This window comes from Macaca fascicularis, chromosome 8 (genome assembly GCF_037993035.2).
Source record: "Macaca fascicularis isolate 582-1 chromosome 8, T2T-MFA8v1.1".
In the NCBI taxonomy this organism is placed as follows: Eukaryota; Metazoa; Chordata; class Mammalia; order Primates; family Cercopithecidae; genus Macaca; species Macaca fascicularis.
This window is the reverse complement of record NC_088382.1, coordinates 44,989,781-45,015,071: the sequence shown is the minus strand read 5'-3', so window position 1 is coordinate 45,015,071 and position 25,291 is coordinate 44,989,781. Positions and strand designations below refer to the sequence as shown.

The 25,291-nt window shown below is 41.4% G+C and overlaps 1 protein-coding gene and 1 pseudogene across 5 annotated transcripts; both read right to left on the bottom strand.

Moving 5' to 3' along the window:
* Positions 1-530: 530 nt before the first annotated feature.
* On the bottom strand, positions 531-2,000 carry LOC102134262 (keratin, type I cytoskeletal 18 pseudogene; annotated as a pseudogene).
* Positions 2,001-2,152: 152 nt separating this feature from the next.
* Positions 2,153-22,265, bottom strand: GOLGA7 (golgin A7). Of its 5 annotated transcripts, none has more exons than XM_015454358.3 (6): positions 22,209-22,265; positions 21,811-21,943; positions 14,555-14,707; positions 7,136-7,237; positions 6,025-6,087; positions 2,153-3,560 (listed from the first exon to the last, which is right to left on the bottom strand). In XM_015454358.3, the coding sequence occupies exons 2-5, from the start codon at positions 21,919-21,921 to the stop codon at positions 6,040-6,042; spliced, it is 414 nt and encodes a 137-aa protein (XP_015309844.1). In that variant the 5' UTR covers positions 21,922-21,943; positions 22,209-22,265; the 3' UTR covers positions 2,153-3,560; positions 6,025-6,039. The 5 variants fall into 5 exon arrangements, with proteins under 5 accessions (XP_015309844.1, XP_015309845.1, XP_015309846.1 ...); XM_015454359.3 differs by lacking the exon at positions 22,209-22,265 and adding an exon at positions 22,087-22,196; XM_015454360.3 differs by lacking the exon at positions 22,209-22,265 and adding an exon at positions 22,158-22,196 and having other exon boundaries at positions 6,025-6,092.
* Between the last annotated feature and the right edge of the window lie 3,026 nt (positions 22,266-25,291).

The window sequence follows — 25,291 nt, the reverse complement described above, 5'->3', positions numbered from 1 at the left end:
AGCCCATTTGACATAATGTAACTATTACGCATTGCATGCCTGTATCAAAACATCTCATGTACACCATGAATGTAGACACCTATGTACCTAGAAAAATAAAAAAAGAACCCCACACTGAGTCATCAGGTGATCCAAGATAGTAACAATAACTGTGATGCCTTTTTCCTAATGAAACATGTCAATGTCTTATTTCTTTAAATACGTTTTTTAGGCCAGGCATGGTGGCTCAGACCTGTAATTCCAGCACTTTGGGAGGCCGAGGCAGGCAGATCACCTGAGATCAGGAGTTTGAGACCAGCCTGGCCAACATGGTGAAACCCCATCTCTACTAAAAATAAATTAGCTGGGCATGGTGGTGGGCACCTGTAATCCAGCTACTTGGGAGGCTGAGGCAGGAGAATCACTTGAATCCGGAAGGTGGAGTTTGCAATGAGCCGAGATGGTGCCATTGCACTCCAGCCTGGGCAAAAAGCAAAAGTCCATCTTAAAAAAGTAAGTACATTTGTTAATTATCATGGACTATTCCTTGATTTTTTTTTTTTTTTGACCTCTGAACTTTTTATTGGCCTCTTGCTCCCCAAAGGGTACCCTGCTTCTGCTGGCTTAATGTCTCAGAACTTTGGTGTCGCTGGTCTCAGACACCACTTTGCTATCCACTATCCGGTGGGTTGGTCTTTTGGACGGTTTGCATGGAGTGGCTGCCGTCCAGGGCATCACCAAGATTGAGGCCCTCGCTGTCTTCCAGCAGGCGGCGATAGGTGGCGATCTCAGCCTCCAGCTTGACTTTGATGTTCAGCAGGTTCTCGTACTCCTGGACCTTGCGCTGGCCCTCTGCCCAGGTCTGTGCCAGCTTCGACTCCAGGTGCAGCAGGATTCCATTGAGCTGCTCCATCTGCAGGGCATAGCAGGCCTCCACCTCCCTCAGGCTGTTCTCCAAGCTAGTCTTCAGATCTCTCATTGAGTCCAGGTTGATCTCCAAGCACTGGACTGTATGTCTCAGGTCCATGAGTGTCACCTCCGACCTTAGCAGACTGAGTGGTGACCACTGTGGTCCTCTCCTCAATCTGCTGAGACCAGTACTTGCCTAGCTTGTCTGGATTCCTCCGAGACAGCTCGTCCTATTGGGCCCTGATGTCTGCCATGATCTTGGGGAGGACTTGAGATTTGGGGGCATCTACCTCCACGGCCAACCCAGAGTTGGCAGTCTGGACTTGCAGGTCTTTTACTTCCTCTTCGTGGTTCTTCTTCATGAGAAGCAGTTCCTCAAGAGCCCCCATCTCTGTCTCCAGCTGCAGCGGAGTGATATTGGTGTCATCAGTGACCTTGCGGAGCCCATGGACATTGCTCTCCACAGACTGGTGCATGGACAGCTCTGTCTCATATTTGACTCTAATGTCATCAGCAGCAAGACGGGCATTGTCGATCTGCAGAATGATGTGGACATCGTCCACAGTATTTGCAAAGATCTGAGCCCTCAGGTCCTTGATGGTCTTGAAGTAATGGCCCCAGTCTCTGACATGGGGTCCCTTCTCCAGATACTCCTGGATTTTGCTCTCCAGCCTCCAGTTCTCGGTCTCCAGGCTCCTCACTCTGTCCAGGTAGGCCAGGTGGTCGTTCAGGCTTTGCATGGTCTCCTTTTTGTTCTGGATGCCCCCCATTCCTGCCAAACCCCCAGCCATCCCTGTGGCCAGGCCCCCAGACCCCAAGCTGCACCAGAAACTGGTGGAACAGGACATGGAGATCCGGGAGCCTAAGCCCCTAGTGCCTGCATAGATGCTGGCCGTGCTGCTGACCGGCCGGGTGCCACAGCTGGGTGGCTGGACAGAGCCCAGGGACTGGTAGTTGGTGGAGAAGGTGGAGCGAGTGGTGAAGCTCATGCTGTCCAGGGAAGAGAGCAGGAGGACAGGACTCAGGCTTTGTCAACGACTACTCCTTAATTTTTACTTGTAATATACCTGCTCTTGTAAGATAAAGCAGGTAAGAAATTGAGAGGTGTGACATAGAAATGTTAAGATGTTTATTTTATAACGCTAAGCTACATTGTATGGTACACTACTACAATTCTAGTATTATCTGCCAAATTTAGTGTCCTATCACTTACCACTTTACCATCATTTACCACCAAATCCCACCAAATATGACACAGAGACAATTTGTTTAAGAAAAGTTTTATTAATGTGTTAATATTTCAGCAAAGTTATTGCAACGGGTTGAAAAGGCAGACACACTATTACAGGCTGTAAAGTAACAAATGAGTTTTACACAATTAAAATATTAAACATACTTACGGGATTTGCTGAATGACTAACAGACCCATAAAAGAAATTAAATCTGAAAGACGAAATCCAGTATTAGCACCTACAATAATCTCTGACAGTGAAACTTTTAATGGTTTCCCTCTTCTAATGTATTTTTAAACTCTCTCCCAAATACAGTGCTCTCAAACCCCAAGGATAAACGAAAGGCATAAGCAGCCCCGATCCTAGGAATGTACAGTCAAAAGCAGAGCTACAGATAGGACTCAGACTTGAGAGTTCTACTGAGAAGTAACTTACTGTACTTGAGCCAATCATAAGATTTCTGTGCACTGAATACTGTATATGAGAAAATTCTGTGAGTCATAAGGTTTGCCGTAGGGATAGTTAAAAATTAGTAATATACAGTATTATTCCTATCAAATTTTTTTCCCATAAGTTATATTTATAACAAAACTATAATTAAAATATTTTTTTATACCTGCTTATTCCATATCCAGGGACACAGCGGGAACACCTATGTGTTTGATGGTTTGGCATCCACTTTATTGTGCTTACTGATTTTTGTGATGAACAAGCAACACGCACCACATCTTTCCAACATTCAAGGTAATGCAACAATGACATCAAATTCTCCAAAGAAATAACTGGAAATTGCATTAAATACTGCTTTAATTAGGAATAATTGCTATAATAAAACAAATAACATTATACATAATTTTTTTCAAGGAGCTTCGGTTTGAGGAATTGAATAGTAGAAACAGATCTTAAGATTTGAGTCAAGGTAAAACCGGCAATTCATTGAAATCTGGGAGATGCATTAGCAAAACGACAGCCACAGCCAACCCTCACCAAAATCCTGGAGAAAAGCATTTTATTAATTTAGGGCAACAAGATAGAACACTGGCGAAGATACGGCTTGTTGAGGTCTAAAGCCACCTGAGAAGCTGGCCCAAGGAATGAAGAGAACTAATGGTACGTACTGGTGGCAGATAATAAGCTTTGCACTGGGCTAACCAACTGTGTTTTATTAAATGGCTTTGAATAAAAAAAAGTGAAATGCTTCACTGTGTTTTCTCAGAAACTAATCAAAAGATTACAGAGTCCTACACAATTTGGAGACACAAAGTGGATGCTGAGCGACTAGAGGTCACCTCAGGTGTGGAATTTTAGAAAGTTGAGTCCTTGGAGTAAATGGCACCGTGGCTCTGGCAGCAGATAGAAAGGAATGATGCTCTGGAGAGGAGGTAGGGACACTCTGCGGTCGGCCAGTGGATACATGAGGGGCCCGGCTGGAAGTGGGATCTGTAATTAGAGGGAGAAGTAAAGGTTTGAGAGAGATGCTGAAAATAACTTGTAAAATCATTTTTCTTCCATCAACTGATATGAGCATATAACATGTGGTCTATGTTCTACTAACCCAGGATTTTATCTACTAAAATATCTTGGTACCATTTGTCTAAATGAGTCTACAGCTCAATAGTCTACAAATCTAAGTCCTAGATATTCAGATCTCTGACCAAGCACATCACCACGAAGCCAGGCTGCCTTGACTGCTGTCTACTAGCTGTTCGTCCTTGGGCCAGCAACTTAAGTTCTCTCTGCCTCGGCTTCCTCATCTGAAAAACAGGGATAACAATATCTACCTCACAGGGTCGTTGTGATGATTCAAATTAAGCATTCAGAATAGTGCTGGCACAGATGTGCCAACAAACATTAGCTGTTTTTATTATCACTAGTTGTGATGGAATAATCATGTATTCCATTTTATATAAAGATGGCAATTTTAATCCAGAGAGAAAACACCAGTGTATGTAACAATAAGAATGTGATAATAAAGATACATGCAAGATATTATAAAAATTAAGCTTAAAGAAAAGTATTTTTGTTTAAAGCTCCTTATAAAAATAAAGGCCATCCTCATGTTTGTGTAGTCTTTTGTTAAGTCACTAATTCCCACATATTACTTCAAATTGCAGACACCTTGCAGACTGAAGAAAAATGGAAGAATTGAATAAATTATGCTTAGAGTTTCCTCCCCTTCCCCAAGATCTCAGCCCACATTGCATCCTGGACCTTGGGAACACCTAACTCCAAAAATGAAATTGTGTTGAACAAAAATATCTGCATTCATGAAAAATGGTATCCAGAAGTTATTAATGTAAATCTTTCCCATTTCAAAATTCTAGTTATTTGAATATTGATAGATTAGCCTCTGGTGTGCAATTGCTCAAACCCCATACATCAGAAAAACACATGATTACACAATAGCTGCAAAATGAGTCATGACAAATGGGCTGTGCCAAGTTATCGCAGCTGCAACTGATATACAAACCATGGCATGGAACAAAAGCCACACAGAAGGTCACTGGTTGTTTGAGAAGTATCAGTTTGAAAATTGTCCATGAGAAAGTGTATGGACAAGTAACACTAAGTGTTCCAAAACAAAGCCTTTTTAAGGAAACACAGCATACAGCAGAGGATGTCATGATTTAGATCTTTGGCTTTCAGGAATTCAGGTGACACATTCACTAGTGCTAAAGAAGGCAGCTCTGGAATGTTGCATGGCTTGCAGGATTGAATAAATCATACAGGATCAGACAAAATGTATTTTTTTTCTTTTTTTAAGCATTGAAAAAGAAGAGAAGGGGATAAACCTCTAGAATTATCTGATGAACTCTTCCCTTTCTCCATGTTCCTGCTGCTGCAAGTACTGAGAGGAAGTATGGTATAAAAGACAGGGGTTTTATGGTCAATCAGACTTGGGTTCATATCCCAATACTCGTTAACCGTGTGATTGTGAGAACATCATTTAATCTATTTGTATCCGAGTTTGCTCATCTGTAAAATGGGGAAATACTTTGTAGGGTTCTTATGAGGTTCAGAAGTACCATTTATACAATACCAGGCACACAGTAGGTGCCCTCAAAATGGTAGCTGTTATTAATGTTGCCCTAGGAAGACGTATGTTGGCTTTGGTACATTCTGTATCTGTGCTGTCTATTACCTAGTGACAGATACCCGTAAGCACAGTCAACTAGAAAAGTGCAGCAGCAGAACACTTTCTGTAGGAAGACCACGTAACTGAAATTGGCAGAAATAGTGAAGTGCTACTTCCTGTCACTTAGAAGGCTATGCTAAAGTAGTTATGGATTCAACGTGACTCTGCCTACAGATTCTTATTCGTATTAATTTGTTTCTTACTCATTAAAGGGCAGTATCTGGATATTTAAGGACATTAACACTTTAAACAAAGGAATGAAATTTATGTTTCTACTCAGTAGGTAAGGTTTCTTCCACAGGGGTCTGAAGCCACTTAAATATAATAAATGAAATATTCAGAATCTCCCTACTCCCCTCTGAAATGTTCCCTTTGCTTATTAAAGCCATTTGTCATACAGGTAGACATCTCTGAGCTCATTCTTATATGCAAAACCCACGTATTTATATGCCTATGATAGTTCTGAAATATTAAAACAAGCCAAGTAACTGCCATCCCCCATTCCCCCACCAAAGTAACAACAAAACCAGTCTGAACACAATACAGCAGGAAACAAATTAGAATTAAATTCTCTATCACCAAACAGAACTTGGGCCGAATATACATTTTAAGTATCAAGCTAATACGGTGACTAGCTTAAGCTAACACAGCAAATATACCGCTATTTAACTGCGTGATTTAATGATTTATTTACCATGCGGGAAAGAATATTTATGCATCTTCTAAACTTGCAAAAATTGCATACAAGCCATATCATTTCATATTTACCTTTAATTCTACAGTTTATCTTCCACTGCTCATGCCTCTGTCTTCATAAATGGTAATTTCAATCTAAACAGCATGGCTGTTAAGAAAACACACTACAGGACACAACACATAAAGGGGACTTGGCAAGGTGAAGGGTGTGATCCGCAGACTTTGCTTTCAGTTTGCTTTGCTTATTTTTCAATTATTAAACTTTTTTCCTACTTAAGTGTGCTTTCTCCAATTTGCTGAATATTTTAAGAAATGTAATTACTTATAGTCCACCTATAGTTCCTTCCCAAACACTGATGATTTATGTTTTGAAAACAAAACAAATTCTGAAAAGGAAGCTTTATTTGTAGAACTAGGGAGTTCTTAACTGAGAATCCATGGAGGTAATGAATTCAGGGATTTAAAAATACCCTGAAATTATATGAAAACTTTTTTCTTGGGAAAGGGTTCATGACCCCTGAAAGTTTAAGAACTATTGTTGCAGAGTATAATAAAACTGCTGAAATTATTATCAGCTGGAAGGCCTGGGCTTATGTGACCTAGGTTTTTAAAAAAATTTATTTACCCATTGCTCCAGTTATCAAGCTAAATTAGTTTTTTGCAATTGTATTTACCAAATTCACTTAGTGATTTTCAAAGCTTATTGCCTCTAAAAATATGCACAGTATGTCAAAGGTAATGAAATTATACATCTGGCAGCTGTAACTGATTTCAACTAGTCAGATGAACCCATGAAACTGCAATTCATTTGGATGACAAGTCTCACCACACATTATGAGTTTATCCATTTCAAAGGGGCTTCAGATTCAGGGTTTCTGCAGCTGAAATGCATTACTCAAACCACCCCCGTTATTACTACAAGATGCCCTCAGAACCACCAGGAAAGATGGTGACCAGAATAGTAAACAAACCACAGAGACCTGCACCATGCAATGGAAGGAGGGACATACTTTAAAATAAAAAATGTTGGAGACAGGGGATTTACAGTAGGTATGCAATTCACACAGAAACTACCTAGGGCAAATACAGGATGGGAGTTAAATTCTCTTTAGCCGATGCCAAATAATATCAACATTTTCTTGTTATAAATATTTAGACTTTCTGATCCGAACCAAAAAGATACAACTCGCAGTCCTCGCTCAATGGGGTCTGTCAGGAGGAGGCCTTGTGGAGCATAGATCTTCTCATTCTGCTCTTGAATGTATTTGGAGACTTTCTTCAAAACCTGACAAAAAGAAACACCACAGCTTTTTACAAACTTTGTCAGATTTCCCTTTAAGTGTTAGTGAGATCTCAAAATATTCAGGCAGTGGGAATTCGTTTTCAAGGCAAGTCACACAGATATTCACATGGTGGAATACAGCTGTGATTACTTGGCTCACAGGAGTTGCATATGACATATAGCAAAGTGTGAGGGACTCTTCCAGTCAAAAATATCTTCAACGCAATGCAAATAAATGCAAAAGCATACAATGGAACCAACCCCCTCCTTCCTACTTCCCAGTCACTTCAATCCTGCATGTGGAGAAACACACAGATGGCTATATACACAATGGCTGCTCATGCTTCTCTTTTCCTATTCATAAAATGCTGTTAATGTGACATCTTCTAAAATCAAGGACAGTTCTTGGCCTTGACTTTTACAAAACTTAAAGGACTGCTTCTCTCCTTTGTACATGTTCATCAATTTAAAGTAATGATAAAAGGCTGGCTTATAACAAAAGGAAGACCCATTATTTCAAAACTAAAAAGTTTATTTCCTTTGTACAGCATGTGGGCATTAGCTGCCAGGGAGTTTCTGATAAATACAAGTGTCTTATGTCATTTCCATGACTGCGTGTAGTGCTCTTCTGCAGTTTGCTCATTTCCTAGACAGGAACCTCAATTTATAAGTTTAGTATTAAGCTTGTAAAAGTCAAAGCAAATGTAGACAAAAACCAGATAGGATACAAAGGAACTTCTGGAAATTGCCAAATCTCCAGCTTTAATAAGGGCAATTCTGAGACAGATAAGCTAGAAGAAAATAAATCTTAATAGCTACATCCAAAATCAAAGAGTTACATGTTTTATTTCAGGCTCGAAGTCATCATAACTTTTTTCTGGCTCTAATGTTCAAAGAGGCTTTGATCCAGTTCTTCAAATTACTATGTATTTCCTTAAATTCACACTATTAGCAAATGATAAAGTCACAAATGTGATCACAACTTAAAGGGAAAAAAGAACTGTATGAAAATAAAGTTGGAAATTAAGCAATGATTTAAGTGTGCCTTATATAACGTACAGACCAAACTAACAAATTAGGATGTCACAATTTAGATGCTTTGGTATACACTGATTTAGAATTTAAAACTCTACCTGTTTAATATAAAGAATTTTCTAATTGAAGAAAACTAAACAGTTTATTCAAGTTTTTTGGGGGGATAAAAAAATCTCATCTCATGTTTTATGCTTCTTTAAAAGAGCGTAAGATTATTAAAAGAGCAATCTGCATGGTTCTTATGTAATAAATTAGGAGTACTATTTCTAAAGAAAAGATTTGTTTTTTTCATCTAATTACCTGAAGCAATGCATGTATCATTCTCCTATTTTCAGCACTCAAAAGAATTTGAGCTGTGCTTGGTCTTTATGAGCAAAAAAATCCCTTAGGCACTATCTTCACATCAGAGTTTGTCAATCATCCTAAAATAATGAATAGAAGGAAGTAGCCCATAAAGGTGCCCAACTAAGGCCTCTCAATCTTCTCTCCAATTTCCTTCTCAGCTCACCTGCCAGAATTGGAAACTGGAGACTCAGTCTCCCTTCACGCCAGTCCATTAATACTAAGGAAGACACTCAGAAAAATGCCTGCATGGCTGGTTTCAAAGAAAGGATTCCTTCAGAACAGCTTTCCGTCTCCTTTCTCTGAGTACAGGTTACGAGCAAAGAAACAGCAACAGCATTCTTTTATTTGGTTCAAGTATCACTTTGTTGGGCAAGTTTTCTGTTTTTTTTTTTTTTTTTTTTTTTTTTAATAAACTTTAGTAACATTGATATGCACTTGGGTATCAGTTCAGAAAGAAAACAATCAGTTTTCCTTTTTGTATAAGCTCTAAATCTTCTTATACTATTGTGGTGAAGGCAACACTCTCCTAAACAAGATGCTTTAAAACTCTTAGTCTCAAAATAAAAATAAAATAAAAATTAAAACAAACAAACGATAAAAGTCTTAGTCTCTTTAATAGCGGAAAAGCATTAATATGTGTAAACTCATACCACAATCTCAGAAAGGACAAAGCGCCATTCTCACCCCCAAGAAATCATATGTTGACATTTTATTTACACTTTATTATTTTTGGTAAATCAATGTCAAAGTAAACCATAATATTTAACAAAGTTATCTGTCACTCTCAAATCCTCAACAAAACTTCAATTTGTATAATATTTACAAAGTGAAACACAATCAAATCTTGGAAAAAACTACTGTCTTCCCTGAGGATATTCAACTGGAGAAAGCCTTCCAGCCCTTCAAGAAAAATAGCCTGATTGAGGCTAAGTAACACCACATCTTACTGTTTTCAGAACATATCCAAGTTCTCTCCTGTGTTCCTTCTAGACATTCTGCACATGGGCAGAAGGGATGTTTTCTAGTTCATGAACAAGGCAGAGAGATACTGAGAGGAGAACGTTCCACGAGCCCATTTGTTCCCTAATTATCATGGGTAGCAACAATAGAGAAATAACACTGAAGTCTTTATCTTCATTTTAAATCAATAAATAGCACATTATAGGGAAAAATACATGATTGTTCTAGTGAGTTTTAAAAGGCCTATTTACAATTTCAAAACATTTAACACACATGACAAAGTATAAGCACTGTTATATTTGGCTTACTGTTTGTAGACTAGGAATTTCGGTGTTTAAAACAATAGAGACTAAATGACTCAACCCCGTCCTTTCGTAAGTAGAAAATAATAGCACAAAAATTCCTGAGAGACAAACTGGGAAAGGGAGAGGGCAACTGTGCTTACATTTTAATCATTTTATCAAAACACAAATACACACTTCTATTAAAAGTATAGGTATATCATATCTTAACTATGATCATTCCAGTTATTAATTTTGCACAATCTAGTTATCCGTGTTCACTTTCTACAAAATATCACCTATTTTTAAAATGTGGCCATGCCTTAAATTTGGTTTCTGGATTGATTTTACTTGGTCTTTACTTGCTTTATAATATTTGCTTTATAAAAAGAAAAGGGCCTTGCTTAGACCTATAAAATAGGACCTAACACAATGTCTACAAATCCAAGCTAAAACACATATTGGGATCAACCAATTTCCATTGAATTTCTGGTATCAAGGACCATCTTCCAAGATTTCATAATTGGAAGGATTTTAATTGAGAGCTAAGTATTTTCAGCACCCAAATAAACTAGCAGCTGACTAAAAGATCACTTATACTTGAAAATAAAAAATCATATATGAGTTCACAAATATCTGATTAAAACTTACATAGGTAACTTCATTAAAATCTATCTTGGCTGGCCACAGTGGCTCATGCCTGTAGCCCTAGCACTTTGGGAGGACGAGATGGGAGGATCGCTTGAGGCCAGGAGTGCAAAACCAGCCTAGCCAACACAGTGAGACCCCATCTCTAGTTTTTTTTTTTTTTTTTAAAAGTAATAAAGGCTGGGTGCTGGGTGTAGTGGCTCACGCCTGCAATCTTAGAACTTTGGGGGGCCAACGCAGGTGGATTACTTGAGGCCAGGAGTTCGAGACCAGCCTGGTCAACGTGGTGAAACTTCATCTCTACTGGCACAAGAATCACTTGAACCCAGGAGGTGGAGGAGTGGGATCGCACCACTGCATTCCAGCCCGGGCGACAGAGCGAGACTCTGTCTCAGTAATAAAAAAAAAAGAAAAAAGAAAAAAAATCGACCTCAAGAAAACACTGTTTATTAAGCACTAACCACATGTGAAGAAAATTATGAATTCTAATATCCATTTTACAGTTGAGAGAATTCAGAGAGATTAATTTGTCCAAGATCTCATAATTCGTATAAACTGACTAGCACCCAATTACCAATTTCTTTTTACAAATGACATCAGTACTTCTATTTCAGCAAATATACTTTGACAAATACAATTAAAATTTTATCAACAAATGTAATGACAACTCAAGCCTTTTAATATTTCACTAAGCATGAATAAAATACTCAAGAGATGTGCTTCTACCTTAAATTAGCAATATTATGGACTTCTGTAAATAGCCATTCCGGATGATAAAGTTTCTACCCATATGAATTCAGCTTTACCCAACCCTCCTACATTCATGCCGACTATCAACATATCCCTTGGAGCTGGTCACCTCTTTGCACCTCCCCTGCTCCCTTCCTAGTCCAGGCTATCTCACTCTTGCCTGGACTTCTGTGGAGCTTCCTCACTTGTTTCCCTACTTCTATTCTTATGCCTTTTTTCCACAAAGCAAAGAGATCTCTTTAAAATGAAAATCTTGCTGGGCACAGCAGCTCATCCCTTTAATCCCAATACTCTGAGAGGCTGAGGTGGGAGGATCGCTTGAGCCCAGGAGTTCAAGACCAGTGTGGACAACACAGTGAGACCCTGTTTCTATTACAAAAATAAATAAAATGAAAATCTGATCACATCACTCTCTTAATACTTTGAGTAGCTTCCCACTTGCACTAAAAATAAAATCTATACTTCGTTCCATGAACTAGGCACTCCAAGCTACAGCTCCTGCTTACCTCTCCAAATCCACCTCCCATCATTCTCTGCCCCTCCTCTCCTGTGCATCACCTTCTCTCAGTTCTCAGGGTCCATCAAGCTCTCTGGGCCTTTGTGTATGTTCATCTTTCTGCCTTAATGCCCCAGGCTTTTCATCCTTCATGCAACAGCTTAAATGTCACCACCTCAGAGGCCTCTTTTGACCATACACCCTGGATTAGGTCCTGCCTATTATTTTCTACCACAGGCCAGTTTGTTTCCTTTAAGGCACTTATCATAATGTGTAATTTTGTTGTCTTTGTTTCCTTGTTATTATCAGCTGTCACCACTTAATTATGAACTCCACAAGGTTAGCAACCATGTTTGTCCTGTTCGGTTATGTGCCAGCACTTTGCTTAGCACATAGTAGGCTTTCCAATAGTTACTGAGCAAACAAATCCCCTGAGCCTTCACTCACTGAAAGTATTAGAGAGGAGATACACTGAAACAGACTGAAAGCTGACACTGAGCCTTGATAATTTCTGATTTTGAAAGTTAAACAGGAATGAAAGCTTCTCTCTGTGGTATTGATATGGAAGGGAAGAGCATGGTCCCTTTAAAAGGACACAGAAGCAGGCAGGTAGGGAAGTGCTGGGTGGAGAAGGGCGTGGTCCAGGCCTGTGCCCAGTAGGTGAAGACAGGCATTTTTGTTTTCCTGCCCAAAAGCTGCAAGTCCACCCTGGCCTGCCACGCCCCCATCCTGTGCCTATAAAAGCCCTGAGACCCTAGTAGGCAGGCAAACAGGCGGCTGGATGTCGAGAGGTGAACATTAGTGGAGGAACACACAGGTGGCTGGATGTCGAGAGGAACACACTGGCGTAGGAGCACACTGGCACACCGGTAGGCCATCAATTGGCAGAATCATGCAGAGTTTGGCCAGGATGGTTGGAGAAGAGTTCGGTCGTTGAGCAGCCTGACTCCAGGGGAAAACCATCTCCCTTCTAGCTCCCCCATTTGCTGAGAGCTACTTCCACTCAACAAAACCTTGCACTCATTCTCCAAGCCCACATGTGATCCGACTCTTCTGGTACACCAAGGCAAGAACTCTGGGATACAGAAAGCCCTCTGGCCTTGCGATAAGGCAGGGGTCTAACTGAGTTAACACAAGCCGCCTATGGACAGCTAAACTAAAAGAGCACCCTGTAACATATGCTCACTGGGGCTTCAGGAGCTGTAAAACATTCACCCCTAGACACTGCCGTGGGGTTGGAGCCCCACAGCCTGCCCATCTGTATGCACCCCTAGAGGTTTGAGCAGCAGGGTACTGAAGAAGCAAGTCACACCCCATCGCACACCCTGCGAGGGGGACAAGAGAACTTTTCCTGTTTCAACATGGGGAAGGATATAAATAACTATACTTAAATAGACCTGTTTATATGAGATGGAATTATAGTAACAGGATGGTAATGAAGAATACAACAGCATTTTCAGCCAACAGCTCCAAAAACTTTAGCTGCAACTATATGCACTCTCCACTACATGGAGTGTAAGACATTTCTATCAGATGGGGTATGATATATTCTTATAGCATTTCGTTTTCTGAGCACTGTCAGAATTTAGTGATATACCAGGGCTTACCGTGATTAATTTACAGTCATTTATTTAACATATATTCAATGAGTGCCTGATATACCCAAGGCATGGTGTCAGGCATAAAGAGGGATACAAAATGGTTAAGGCATTGTCCTCAAGAAAAATACATACTTGAAAGGCAAATAAGACAAGAACATAAACTGCTACATTCCAAAGAAGAGTGAGGCAAGTGCCATAAAACAGATACCAATAAAATGTAGGGACACAAGAGAAGGGAAAGAATTCTGACTAAAATAGAGAAAAAGTTAGATGAAAGTGACACCCAAGGGACTGGTGGGATTTGAACCTGGGAAGATAGCATTCCAGGTGGAGAACCACAGTGGGTATGTTTGCTGACCAGTGAGGGATGGAGTTTGGCTGAGGGAGAAAGTGAAGGAAGGAATGCGAGGCAGCGCTGGAAAGGTAAGCTGCGGTCAGCTTGAGCAGGGCCTTGAACTTTACTCAGTGGTAAAACGTGGGAAGCCAGTGAAGGTCTCTGACTTGGCAGAAGTAGTAAGGGAAGTAAATCTGTGTTTTATAAAAACAGCAGCAGATAATTTAGAAAAGCAAAAGGAGGGAAGAAATGAGACAAGTCACACTATTTCAATAGTCTAGGAGAGACAGAATAAGGGCATAACCTAGGATAGTGGCAGAGGAAATCACAAAAAGTGAATGACTGTGAAAATGAAAGATATTTCAGTCTTTGAAAACAGATTAATTTTTCCCTCTTCTTCATCCCTCATGCCCAAAGATGGTATTGAAAAGACAGGGGTGCTACTGACAAAATGGGGAGGTGGGAGGTTTGACTTCTGGTCATCTTAAGTTGGGAAATAAGCAATTCAGGAGCTAGCAGCCAACTGGAAAGAGAAGGTAAGAACTCAGGTGGGAGAAGAGAGTGACATTTAGGGAAATAAAGTAAAAACATTCCCAGAAAGCTGAGTAGGAAGAGAACATAAAGATTTTCTACATTCTTCTTAAGTGTAGGCCAGTCTGAACATTGACATGTCAACTGCAAGTGGACATACCAACTGTAACCTGTTTTGAAAGACTCAGGACTATGTGCCTCTGTACATCGGAACACAATTTGAATGATAAATGCCCCTAAATATTTTACGGCAACTATCACCGTGTAAGCATCCATGTGTAATAAGCTTGCCTTCTTCATGATTTTAAGAGATTTTTGTGAAAACAAAAGTAGCGTTACCTTCTCATAATGAGTTTCCATGCATAGGAAGATGGTATATGCTGTTAAACAAGCCAAACAACCTTCGAGATATGATTGGCCGCCAAGCTTCTCTGCTTCTGCATAAAGGTTATTTAGAGTTCGAACTGTTTCTTCAAACTGCTGCCTATCAATCTGTAGAGAAGAAAAGAATTTAAAAATAAGTTTTGGAAAAAAAAAATCAACTTACTAATGCATGCTATCAATAATGTATCTTGTTTTGTCACCATTCTTAGCCACTAGTTGACAATTTTTTTGGTGATTAAATCTGGGCCTAAGTTACCAAAACTGCTTAGTTTGTCTAATTTTATCCCTCTATAAATACTGGATAGCTTCAAGGCTCAATAAGGTACTTCTTTATTCTTTCTACTAAATTTCAAGTAACTCTAGACTTTGTTCCTCTTTCCATTCATTTAGATTCACATTTACTGAGCACCTACTATCAGATACTATGAAAAACCTCAAGATACAGCACTGTCTCAATCCTCAAGAGTTTCATTATGCAAGCAGAGCAGGTATGTAAACATAAAAATGCAAAAAGCTGGCCTGGCGCGGTGGCTCACACCTGTAATCCCAGCACCTTGGGAGGCCGAGGCATGCAGATCACGAGGTCAGGAGATCGAGACCATCCTGGCTAACATGGTGAAACCCTGTCTCTACTAAAAATACAAAAAAAATTAGTCGGCCGTGGTGGCGGGTGCCTGTAGTCCCAGCTACTGGGGAGGCTGAGGCAGGAGAATGGCATGAACCCGGGAGGTGGAGCTTGCAGTGAGCCGAGATTGCGCCACTGCACTCCAGCCTGGGCGACAGAGCGGGACTCCGTCTCAAAGAAAAAAAAAATGCAGTAAGCTGACAGGGTACTATCATATAGGCAAATATAAAGTCTAGTGGGGCATAAAAGCAAGGAGATATTCCCTTTATCTGGGAAGGGCAGGTAATCTTAAATTGAGTAAGTAAACACTGGAATTTACTAGGCAAGAAAAAAGTGACATTTTAGCAGAAGGATCAAAAGGCGTAGGTTCTATATTCTTTTTTTTTTTTTTTTTTTTTTTTTTGAGACGGAGTCTCGCTCTGTCGCCCAGGCTGGAGTGCAGTGGCGCGATCTCGGCTCACTGCAAGCTCCGCCTCCTGGGTTCACGCCATTCTCCTGCCTCAGTCTCCCGAGTAGCTGGGACTACAGGCGCCCACAACCGCGCCCGGCTCATTTTTTTTTGTATTTTTAGTAGAGACGGGGTTTCACCGTGGTCTCGATCTCCTGACCTTGTGATCCGCCCGCCTCGGCCTCCCAAAGTGCTGGGATTACAGGCGTGAGCCACCGCGCCCGGCCTGGTTCTATATTCTGTTTACTCAGTCTATCTCTTTTGAAGCAATTCTCTTGTTACTAAATAAGGTAAAATTTGTTAAGGTAAAATCTTAAGCTAATACACAATTTTTCACATCAAATCATTCATTCTTATTACCTCTCTCTATTTGGTGACACCATTATCTTAAATTTACACTAATACTACTACAGGTTGAGCATCCCTGATTTAAATTCTGAAGTCAGAAAGGCTCCAAAATCTGAAACTTTTGAGCACTGGCATGACACCACAAGTGGAAAATTCCACACCTGACCTCATGTGAGGGGTCACAGTCAAAATGCAGGTGCACAACACATAGTTTATTCAGTGTCCCCAAGGGAAAAAGACCCTTCCAGCCCCCGTCAGCTGCCATGTACCTTTTCCATGCACAGCCAGATTCTCCCATGCAAGCACGCTCACAAAAGGTGGTAAGATGGTTCAGTGTACACACACTTTGTCTCATAAAGTCATTTAAAATATTGTATAAAATTACCTTCAGGTTATACGTATAATAAGGTGGATATAAAACATAATGAATTTCATGTTCACACTTGGATCCCAACCCCAAGATATCTCATTAGTATAAACAAATATTTCAAAATCTAAAAAAAACCCCAAATCTGAAATACTTCTGGTTCTACATATTTCACATAAGAAAGAACCTGTACTGTCATCCATCGTTTCACTCCATCATCTGCTTTTACTTTATTCTCCCAATATTACTTTACTGTCTTCTAATAGTACTTTGTATAACAGATTTCAAATTTTGCTACTTCATCCTAGGATTTTCAAGGCCCATTAGGAGAGCATTCATCCAATACTGCCATTATCTGTCTGTACTCTAGGCCTTCTCTCGCATAAGGATTCCCTTATTTCTAAAATTAGTAAATACTTACATATGAATTCTCTCTTTTATGAAGTCTTTATTTAAAGACTTTTTTTGTTTGGCTTTTTTTTTTTTTTCCTTTCCTGGTCTCTGCGAACCTATTAAGTCTTGCTTTATAATAGAAATAGACTCAGAAAAAAAAAATTAGGCTAGAGATGAAACCTCATCTCTACTAAAAATACAAAAATTAGTAGGGAATGGTGGTGCACGCCTGTAATCCCAGCTACTTGGGAAGCTGAGGCACGAGAATCACTTGATCCTGGCACCAGAGGTTACAGTAAGCCAAGACTGCGCCACTGTACTCCAGCCTGCGTGACAGAGTGAAACTGTCTCAAAAAAAAAAAAAAAAAAAAAAAAAGATTGGCTAGGGTACACAATCTAGTACCCTAGACTGAGCTAGTGGCATGATGGCTCATGCCTATAATCCCAGCATTTGGGAGGCTGAGGTGGGTGGATCACTTGAGCTCAGGAGTTTGAGACCAGCATGGGCAACATGGTGAAACTCTGTCTCCACTAAAAATGCAAAAATTAGCCAGGCGTGGTGGCGCATGCCCATAGTCCCAGCTACTCAGGAGGCTGAGGTGGGAGGATTGCTGGAGCCTGGGAAGTGGAGGTTGCAGTGAACCGAGATCTCACCACGGCACTCCAGTCTGGGTGACAGAGTGAGACTCTGTCTCAAAAAGAGAAAAAAAAAATCCTCAACATACAGTATGAGCCCTACTATTCCCAAGAACATAATCTTTTTTTTTTTTTTTTTGAGACAGAGTCTCACTGTGTCACCCAGGCTGGAGTACAGTGGCACAATTTTGGCTCACTGTAACCTCTGGTGCCAGGATCAAGTGATTCTCGTGCCTCAGCCTCCCGAGTAGCTGGGATTACAGGCGTGCACCACCATTCCCTACTAATTTTTGTATTTTTAGTAGAGACGAGGTTTCACCATGTTGGCCAGGCTGGTCTCAGACTCCTGGCCTCATGTGATCCACCCCCCTGTCCTCCCAAAGTGCTGGGATTACAGGCATGAGCCACCTGCACCTGGCCCCAAGAACATCATCTTTCAAAGTGTAAAAAATTCATGACCATCCTTAAGCTATGACAATTCTTTAAGTTAGAAGCAGTTGTTGTCATTGTTTTGTCCACTGTGTGGAAAATGTGAGGAGTCAATGAGCTAGTGGCATGCATGAATTTAATGTAACCTTTAAAGTGGTGTTGGCTCGACCCATTTTTCAAAAGGAGTTAAATTTCCAGGAATATTAGAGATTTGGACAAAGGCTAGGTGGGTCAAGACGGCCTTTAAGCGCAGGGGCAGTGTTTCTTCACTGAGCTACCCCTTGAAGATGTGGTGTCAAGGTTGGTCATCTGGGAAACTGTCAGAGTTCTCATTCACGAAAACAGACTGAGAAGAGCTCAGCAAACAAAAATGGTAAGCTGTTATGTTCACCTAATTATGCCTTCAGTTTGTCTACCGATAAGTCCACAAAAGTCTAAATAATTCCAATCACATTTGATGTGCTTATAAGTCATTGAATTATTTATGTTTCTTTACAATACAATTCAAAACCATGGGATTCAACCCAGAAACATCTTATTTCTTTCATATTAGAATTACTATTTATCCAGGAAACCCTAATTATTATTTTTTAAGTTTAGAGACAGAGTATCGCTATCTTGCCCAGACTGGTCTTGAACTCCTGGCCCCAAGTGATGCTCCTACCTCAACCTCCAGAGCAACTGGGATTACTTGGGTGCAAACCATCATGCCCAACCAGAAACACTAATTCTTATGCGTTATTCTGAGACTACAATGCCTTATAGGATAGAGGTAAATCATATGTCAGTTAAACAAATAAAAAAAAAAAAAAAGGTTAATAAAAAAATTTAAAAAAAGGATAAACGGTTAAAGTAAATGCCAACACATTTTTGAAAGGTTATTTTAAAAAAGGGAAATAAAGGGTAAAAATCACAGAAGGCATCAGTAAAGGCAAACAACAAACTTCACAAGAAAGGGCTCAAGAGAACAAATGTTGGCATTTGTATCTCACTACCTTTAGGTTATGAAAAACAGTGGCCAGTGTTCTCCCTTAGGTTCCTGGACACTGATACAGGAGCTCTATCAAACTTTAGACATATGAGAAGTCAGAGCCAAATAAAATTTGGACCCACAAACATCAAAAGTCAGAATGGAAAGAGAAATCAGGCTCATTTTCTCAGAATTTTTGTTTCGTGCTGAACTACATAGTAGAAAGCATGGTGAAGCCTGCAGTGATCACGTATCAAGGGTGGCAGGTCAATGGTAATTACTAACCAGAAGGGGAGACATATTTTTAAAGGGAAATAAGGGAACAAATGCCTCAATTACAGTTCACTCATTCTTCTACCCAGACCAAGGGTAACTAAGGTATCTGTATTTTGGCTAATGAGAATAAAGCTTCCTTTAAGGAACTGTTCTGGCAACAAATCGCTTAAGCATCAAAGTAGTACATTCTAAAAGCCAGCAGAGAAAATGAACTTGTTAACAGACAGAACCTATCCTACTCCCAAATTAAAGGGCACAAATGTGTATGTATTTTTTAAAAAATGCTTTAAAATAACACAGAACACTTGCATATTAGTCTCTTTCTCTATTACGTTGCCAAGTGTGATGTTCTCACAAAAAGAAAATCAGCTCCAACAGCAGAGCAATCAGTAAAATTTCTAGGGTAAGTAGTAGAGAAACAGAAACCTTTCAATTTTTCATCAAAGCAAGGAAAGTTTAAACCTGTAATTTAAATTTAATCTCAACACACACACACACACACACAGACCCATACACACACAATCAAAGCTTTTCTAGTGGTTTAAAGCATAAGCTAGTGTTTTAACCCAAACATTTAAAAAGAAAAAAGAAATTCACAGGCACAATTGAATAGTGCCATGTAACATTCCATATAGTACTCAGTACCACAGGCAGTTCTGGGCTACACAGAGTCAAAGAGGTAAAAGGACTCCAGAATTTAGAAACATCAATTTCCTGAGAAGAATCAGTGGAGCACTGTAACTACATTGTGCTTTTGTACTTAGGTTACAAAATAAAGGCTCTGCCACACACAGAGTGGAAGGCTAATGTCTGATTCTGCGTACACACATTTGCTCAAATATGAGGTGTAAGTGTTGCTTTAAAACCTTAAAGCAAATGAATCTTTAATGTCCAAATAATGGCGGTAAAAAAAGAATACTTTATATTCTGATTTTGAAGTACATAAAATTGTATGTCATAATCTCCATGAGAGGCTTAAAAATAAAACATTTGATTGATTCCATGTAAATCTTTTTATTTTATTTATTTTTTGAGACAGAGTCTTGCTCTGTCGCCCAGGCTGGAGTACAATGGCATGATCTCGGCTCACTACAACCTCCGCCTCCCAGGTTCCAGAAATTCTTCGACTTCAGCCTCCTGAGTAGCTGGGATTACAGGTGCCCGCCACCACACCTGACTAATTTTTGTATTTTTAGTAGAGATTGGGTTTCACCATGTTGGCCAAGCTGGTCTTGAATTCCCCACCTCAAGTGATGCACCCGCCACGGCCTCCCAGAGTGCTGGGATTACAGGCGTGAGCCACCGCGCCCAGCCTGATTCCATGTAAATCTTAACATGTAAAACACATCAGCTGTGATGTTAAATTATTTTAAAACAACATTCAGTAGCTCTAACCAACTGGCCACTTGCTGAATTTCTAGCTCTTCTAACCACTGTAGATAGTTCCACCTACTGTCACGCTGAGTTAACTCATAACATAGTTGACAAGATACTGCAGCATTTAAATGGCATTTCAGAAACAAGTCACCTCACCATCTTTTAAAGGCATATTTGATCAATTTGCAATTCAAGAAACATATTTGGGCCACTAACCTGCCCATGGTTATGTCAAACTGAAGGAAACTATAATGGATCATTGTTGATTTCCCAACCATGGCAATCAGGCAGTGCAACCCACCTCACTGTAAACTGTCTGTAAATAACTGCTACACATTTCTCTACACAGACTCATCCACACCTACTTATCCCATGACCAGCATCCCTCAGTTCCACACCCAACGAATGCCTAATCACCTCTCAGGCCCTCGCCCTCCCTGTCACAGAGGAGGGAGCCACAAAACCTGCTTCCAGCTAACCAGAAATTGATCCCTGAACAGGAAACACAATCTACATGACATGGGTCAAGACCAAAAGAATCTTTGGTTGAGTGTACATATGTGGGCACACAAAAACACAGGCAGGCACGCACATACTCCATTACCTCTACAAGATACAATGGTTTTTTAAAAAAACGTTTGCTAAGTCTGAAGGAGAAGCAAATTCCATTCTTACATTTTTGCATGCAATGTTACCCAAAGGACCTACATCCTGATGGCAATTTTGATATGCAAGACAAAACACGTGGCTCCCAGTGAATGTGATAAGTTTAAGGCCTTGTTCTGAGATATTTTCCTGTCCAGGCCTATCTAACGCTCTACGTCTTTAAGGTTCCAAGAAAGCCTAAATGCACCGCCTGGCAATGCACCTAATAAACCCTTTCAGTCAAACAGTGCGGCCAGCACAGAGGCAGCAAACACCAGTTATGAGAATGATGATGATTTATCTTGCGCGGAGAGGTAGGAAGATATAGCTTAAAACCTGGTGGCTGAGGTGGCCTGGAGCCTCAGGAATTGGCTCCTCAACGCTGCCGACAATTACCCGGGGTGGGGATTTGAGGGAGTGCAGCAGGGGAAGACTGCTGGATCCAGATTCCCGGCACCGGGCAACAAAGTTCCATAAGGTCGTCAACCCCGGCGATCGGCGTATATTATTCTTGCTCCTCCAAACACCTGTCTTGCTTAGTGGCTCTCTTCTTACACCTTTGGCCAAGGCCCCTTCTGTGCCTGGCCCTCCCCAGAACTGCTGGATCCTCAACGGCCCGGTTGTCGCCCACACCCCTCCCGTCCCCGGTGAGTCTCTCTCCCTCGCCAGAGCAGGCGTGGGGAGCCAGGTTGCGTACCCGGTTCTCCAGCTCCGCAGGGAACTTGGTCTGGAACTGGCAGCGTGTGCCACTGCTGTAGTCTCGCTGAATGAACACCTTTCCGGACACCGGCGCCTGCTGCGGCCTCATGGCGAGGACTGGACACCCCGCGCTGCGGGGTCGGGGGAACACCAACCGCGGGTCAGAGCCCCGGCCTGGACCCGGGACTCCGACCCGCCAGTCCCTCGCCCCCACTCGCCGCCCAAAACAGCCCAAGGCCTCCTCTGCCCCGCTCCCCTTCACCCATGCTGTCACCGCGGGCCTTAGCTGCCGCCTGGCCCAGGCCCCGCGCCCCCCAACAACCCGGTTCGGCCCGGGAAACAAACCCGCCTCCTCTGCCCTCCAGCTGCTGTCGCACCGCCTTCGCCGTCACTTACGTCCTGCCGCAAAAAGCCTCTTCCCCGCCCCTCAGCTCGGCCTCCTACCTCAAGTCTGGGACCCACCCTCTCCTCTGGCCGTAAAGCCACCCTGCCGAGGCTGCGCGCTGCGGGGCTGGGCCGAGGAAGGGAAACGCTGTGGGCGGGGCCAGGGCCGACCCCGCCTTCCGCCCTCGGAGATTGTTTCCGGAAGGAGAGAGGCGGGGCGAGCTGTGGGGCTGCGGCAGGCGCGAGCGCGCGGGGGTGTGAGGGACGAAGTTTCCTGGCTGTGTCACTTGTGGCAGCTGGTTCCCGATCGCTGATTGTGAGGGGTTATTTTCGTTCTTGATTGGACGTTGCAACTTACGTGTGGGTTGTGCCACCCAACTCATACGTAAAACGAAAAACAAAACATAAAGAAAAAACAACACCCCATCCCCAAACCCTCAAACATAAACTGCTCATCGTGTTCAGAAGTAGAAGGGCTCTGGGGATGGATCCGTTTGGTCCCTAGACTCGTAAGAAAGGGTCAGGAAGTGAGGACGAAGAACCTGCGTGGGCCCCAGCGTTGGCCGTCCCCGCCCCTTCCCGACCCTTCTTTGGGGGCGGCTTTCCTCTCACCCCACGTTTCCACCCAGCTCCCATCCACGCCCCTCGACGGCGGCTTTCCTCTCACCCTCATTTCCACCCAGCCGCCACCCATGCCCCTCAGGTGACCCAAGGGGACAGACAAGCAGTTCTGCCCTCGTTGCCCACTGGCCCCTACTTTACTCAGCATCTCTTTGCAAGGCAGCCAAAGAAACCCCACCTTACCTTGTCTCCTGCTAATACAACCTTTCAGTACCATGTCTTATATATTTAATACAGTTTAAATATCCTGCCTTTTAAATATGAAAAATTCTCCCATTGTGTTTTAAAAACAGCTTTTTCGAGATATAAATGGCATACAATAAACCACACATATTTAAAGCAGTGGATTTGATAACTTTGGACATATGAATACACCCATAAACCATTGTCACAATCAAGATAGTAAAGCTCCATTGCCCTGAAAAGGTTCCTCCAGCTCCTGTGTAATTCCTCCCTCCTGCCTCTCCCCAGACCCCATTTCCCAGGCACTGATCCACCTTCTGTCACTATACATTAGTTTCATTTCCTTGAAATTTATATAAATTGAATCATATAGTGTGTACCCCCTTTTTTGCCTGGCTTCTTTCACATAGACTATTTCGAAGTCCATCTGTTGTTGTGTTATCAATAATTCATTTCTTTTTGATGCTGGATAGCTATTCAATTCTATGGCCATCCCACAGTTTGTTTATCCATTCTTCTGTTGATGGACATTTTGGGTTGCTTCCAGTTTTGGTATGTTACAAATAAAGCTGCTATGGATGTTTATTTACAAGGGTTTGTATAGATGTGTAGACCTTAATGCTTTCATTTCTCTTGGGTACGTACCTAGGATTAGAATGGCTAGATTGTACGGTGAAAACACGTTTAACTTTTTGGCAAACTGACAAACTGTTTTCCAAAGCGGTGTCACCATTTTATATTCCCACCAGAGTTCCAGTTGCTCCACATCTTTGCCAACACTTGTGTAGTGATATCTCCTGCAGTCATAATTTTCGTTTTTCCATGACTAATGATTTTGAGCATATTTTCCTGTACTTATTTGCCATTCATGTTTCTTCTCTGGTGAAGTGTCTATTCAAAACTTTTGCCCATTATTTTTGGTTGTATTTTATTTTCCTGTTGTTGAGGGTTTTTTTGTTTTTCGTTTTTTTGTTTTTTGTTTGTTTTGATTTATATCTTTATTGGCTGGACTAAAGGTCAGTTTTAAATTTTTATGGCACTTTAATTCTTGGGTTTTTGTATGTTTAAAGATGTTTTCCTGAGGCCTTTATACTTGTGTGAGAAATTGGCCGGGCTGTTTTAGAGTTTTGAGTTCTTTATACATTCTGGAGAAAAATCCTTTATCAGATATATGATTTGCATGCATTTTTCACAGTCTGTGATACGTCTTTTTACTCTCTTAATACGTTAGGGGTTTGAGGGGATTAGGTGTGGACCTCTTGGGAAGGGTATTTCTGCCTCCTACAGGTATAGATTGAAACTCTTCCCTCCCCCCTGTATGATTATTCAGTTGTTTACGCACCATTTGTTGAAAAGACTCTCATTTCTTCACTGAATTGCCTTTGTATCTCTGTTGAAAATCAGTGGGGTGTGTGTGTGTGTGTGTGTGTGTGTGTGTGTGTGTGTGTGTCTGTCTGTCTGTCTGTCTGCCTGTTCTGGACTCTCTATTCTATTTCATGATCTGATCTTGTTTTGCATTAAATGTCTACTAGTGTTTGTCTCTGAGATTGATGCTTCCTTGCTGACTCAGTAAGATCTCCTAGGAGCTGTTTTTCTACATATTCATTACTAGGAGTGGAGAACACCCTTAAGCAGGTAAAACAGTTTCTACCCTCACAATTCCAGTCTAATGAAGTCAACAAAGAAAACAATTTTCATCCATTGTGTATTTGGAGTATTTTCCTGCAGCCCTTGGCCACTGAGACTAGGTGGTAAAACAGATTATTATTGTTATTTTTTGAGACGGAGTCTCACTCTGTCACCCAGGCTGGAGTTTGGTGGCACGATCTTGGCTCACCACAACCTCCACCTCCTGGGTTCAAGCCATTCTCCTGCCTCAGCCTCCCGAGTAGCTGGGATTACAGGCGCATGCCACCATGCCCGGCTAATTTTTGTATTTTTTAGAGTAGAGACAGGGTTTTACCATGTTGGCTAGGCTGGTCTTGAACTCCTGACCTCGTGATCCACTCGCCTCAGCCTCCCAAAGTACTGGGATTACAGGCGTGAGCCACTGCACCCAGCAAACAGATTATTTTTGATTGAGGAAATTTGAGGGCAAATACAACCCAAGGAAAACCCTCTTCATATTTGGGAAGAGGATCGATCCTATGTGAAAGAGGAATGAAAGGATGATGAGCCATATTGTTATTGTCTTCCCTCATCCCTAAACACACTCATGTGTCTAGATTCTAGTTTTGCCATTAAAAGTAAAACTGCAAGTACTTTTGCACCAACCAAATAGCTTCTGGCGG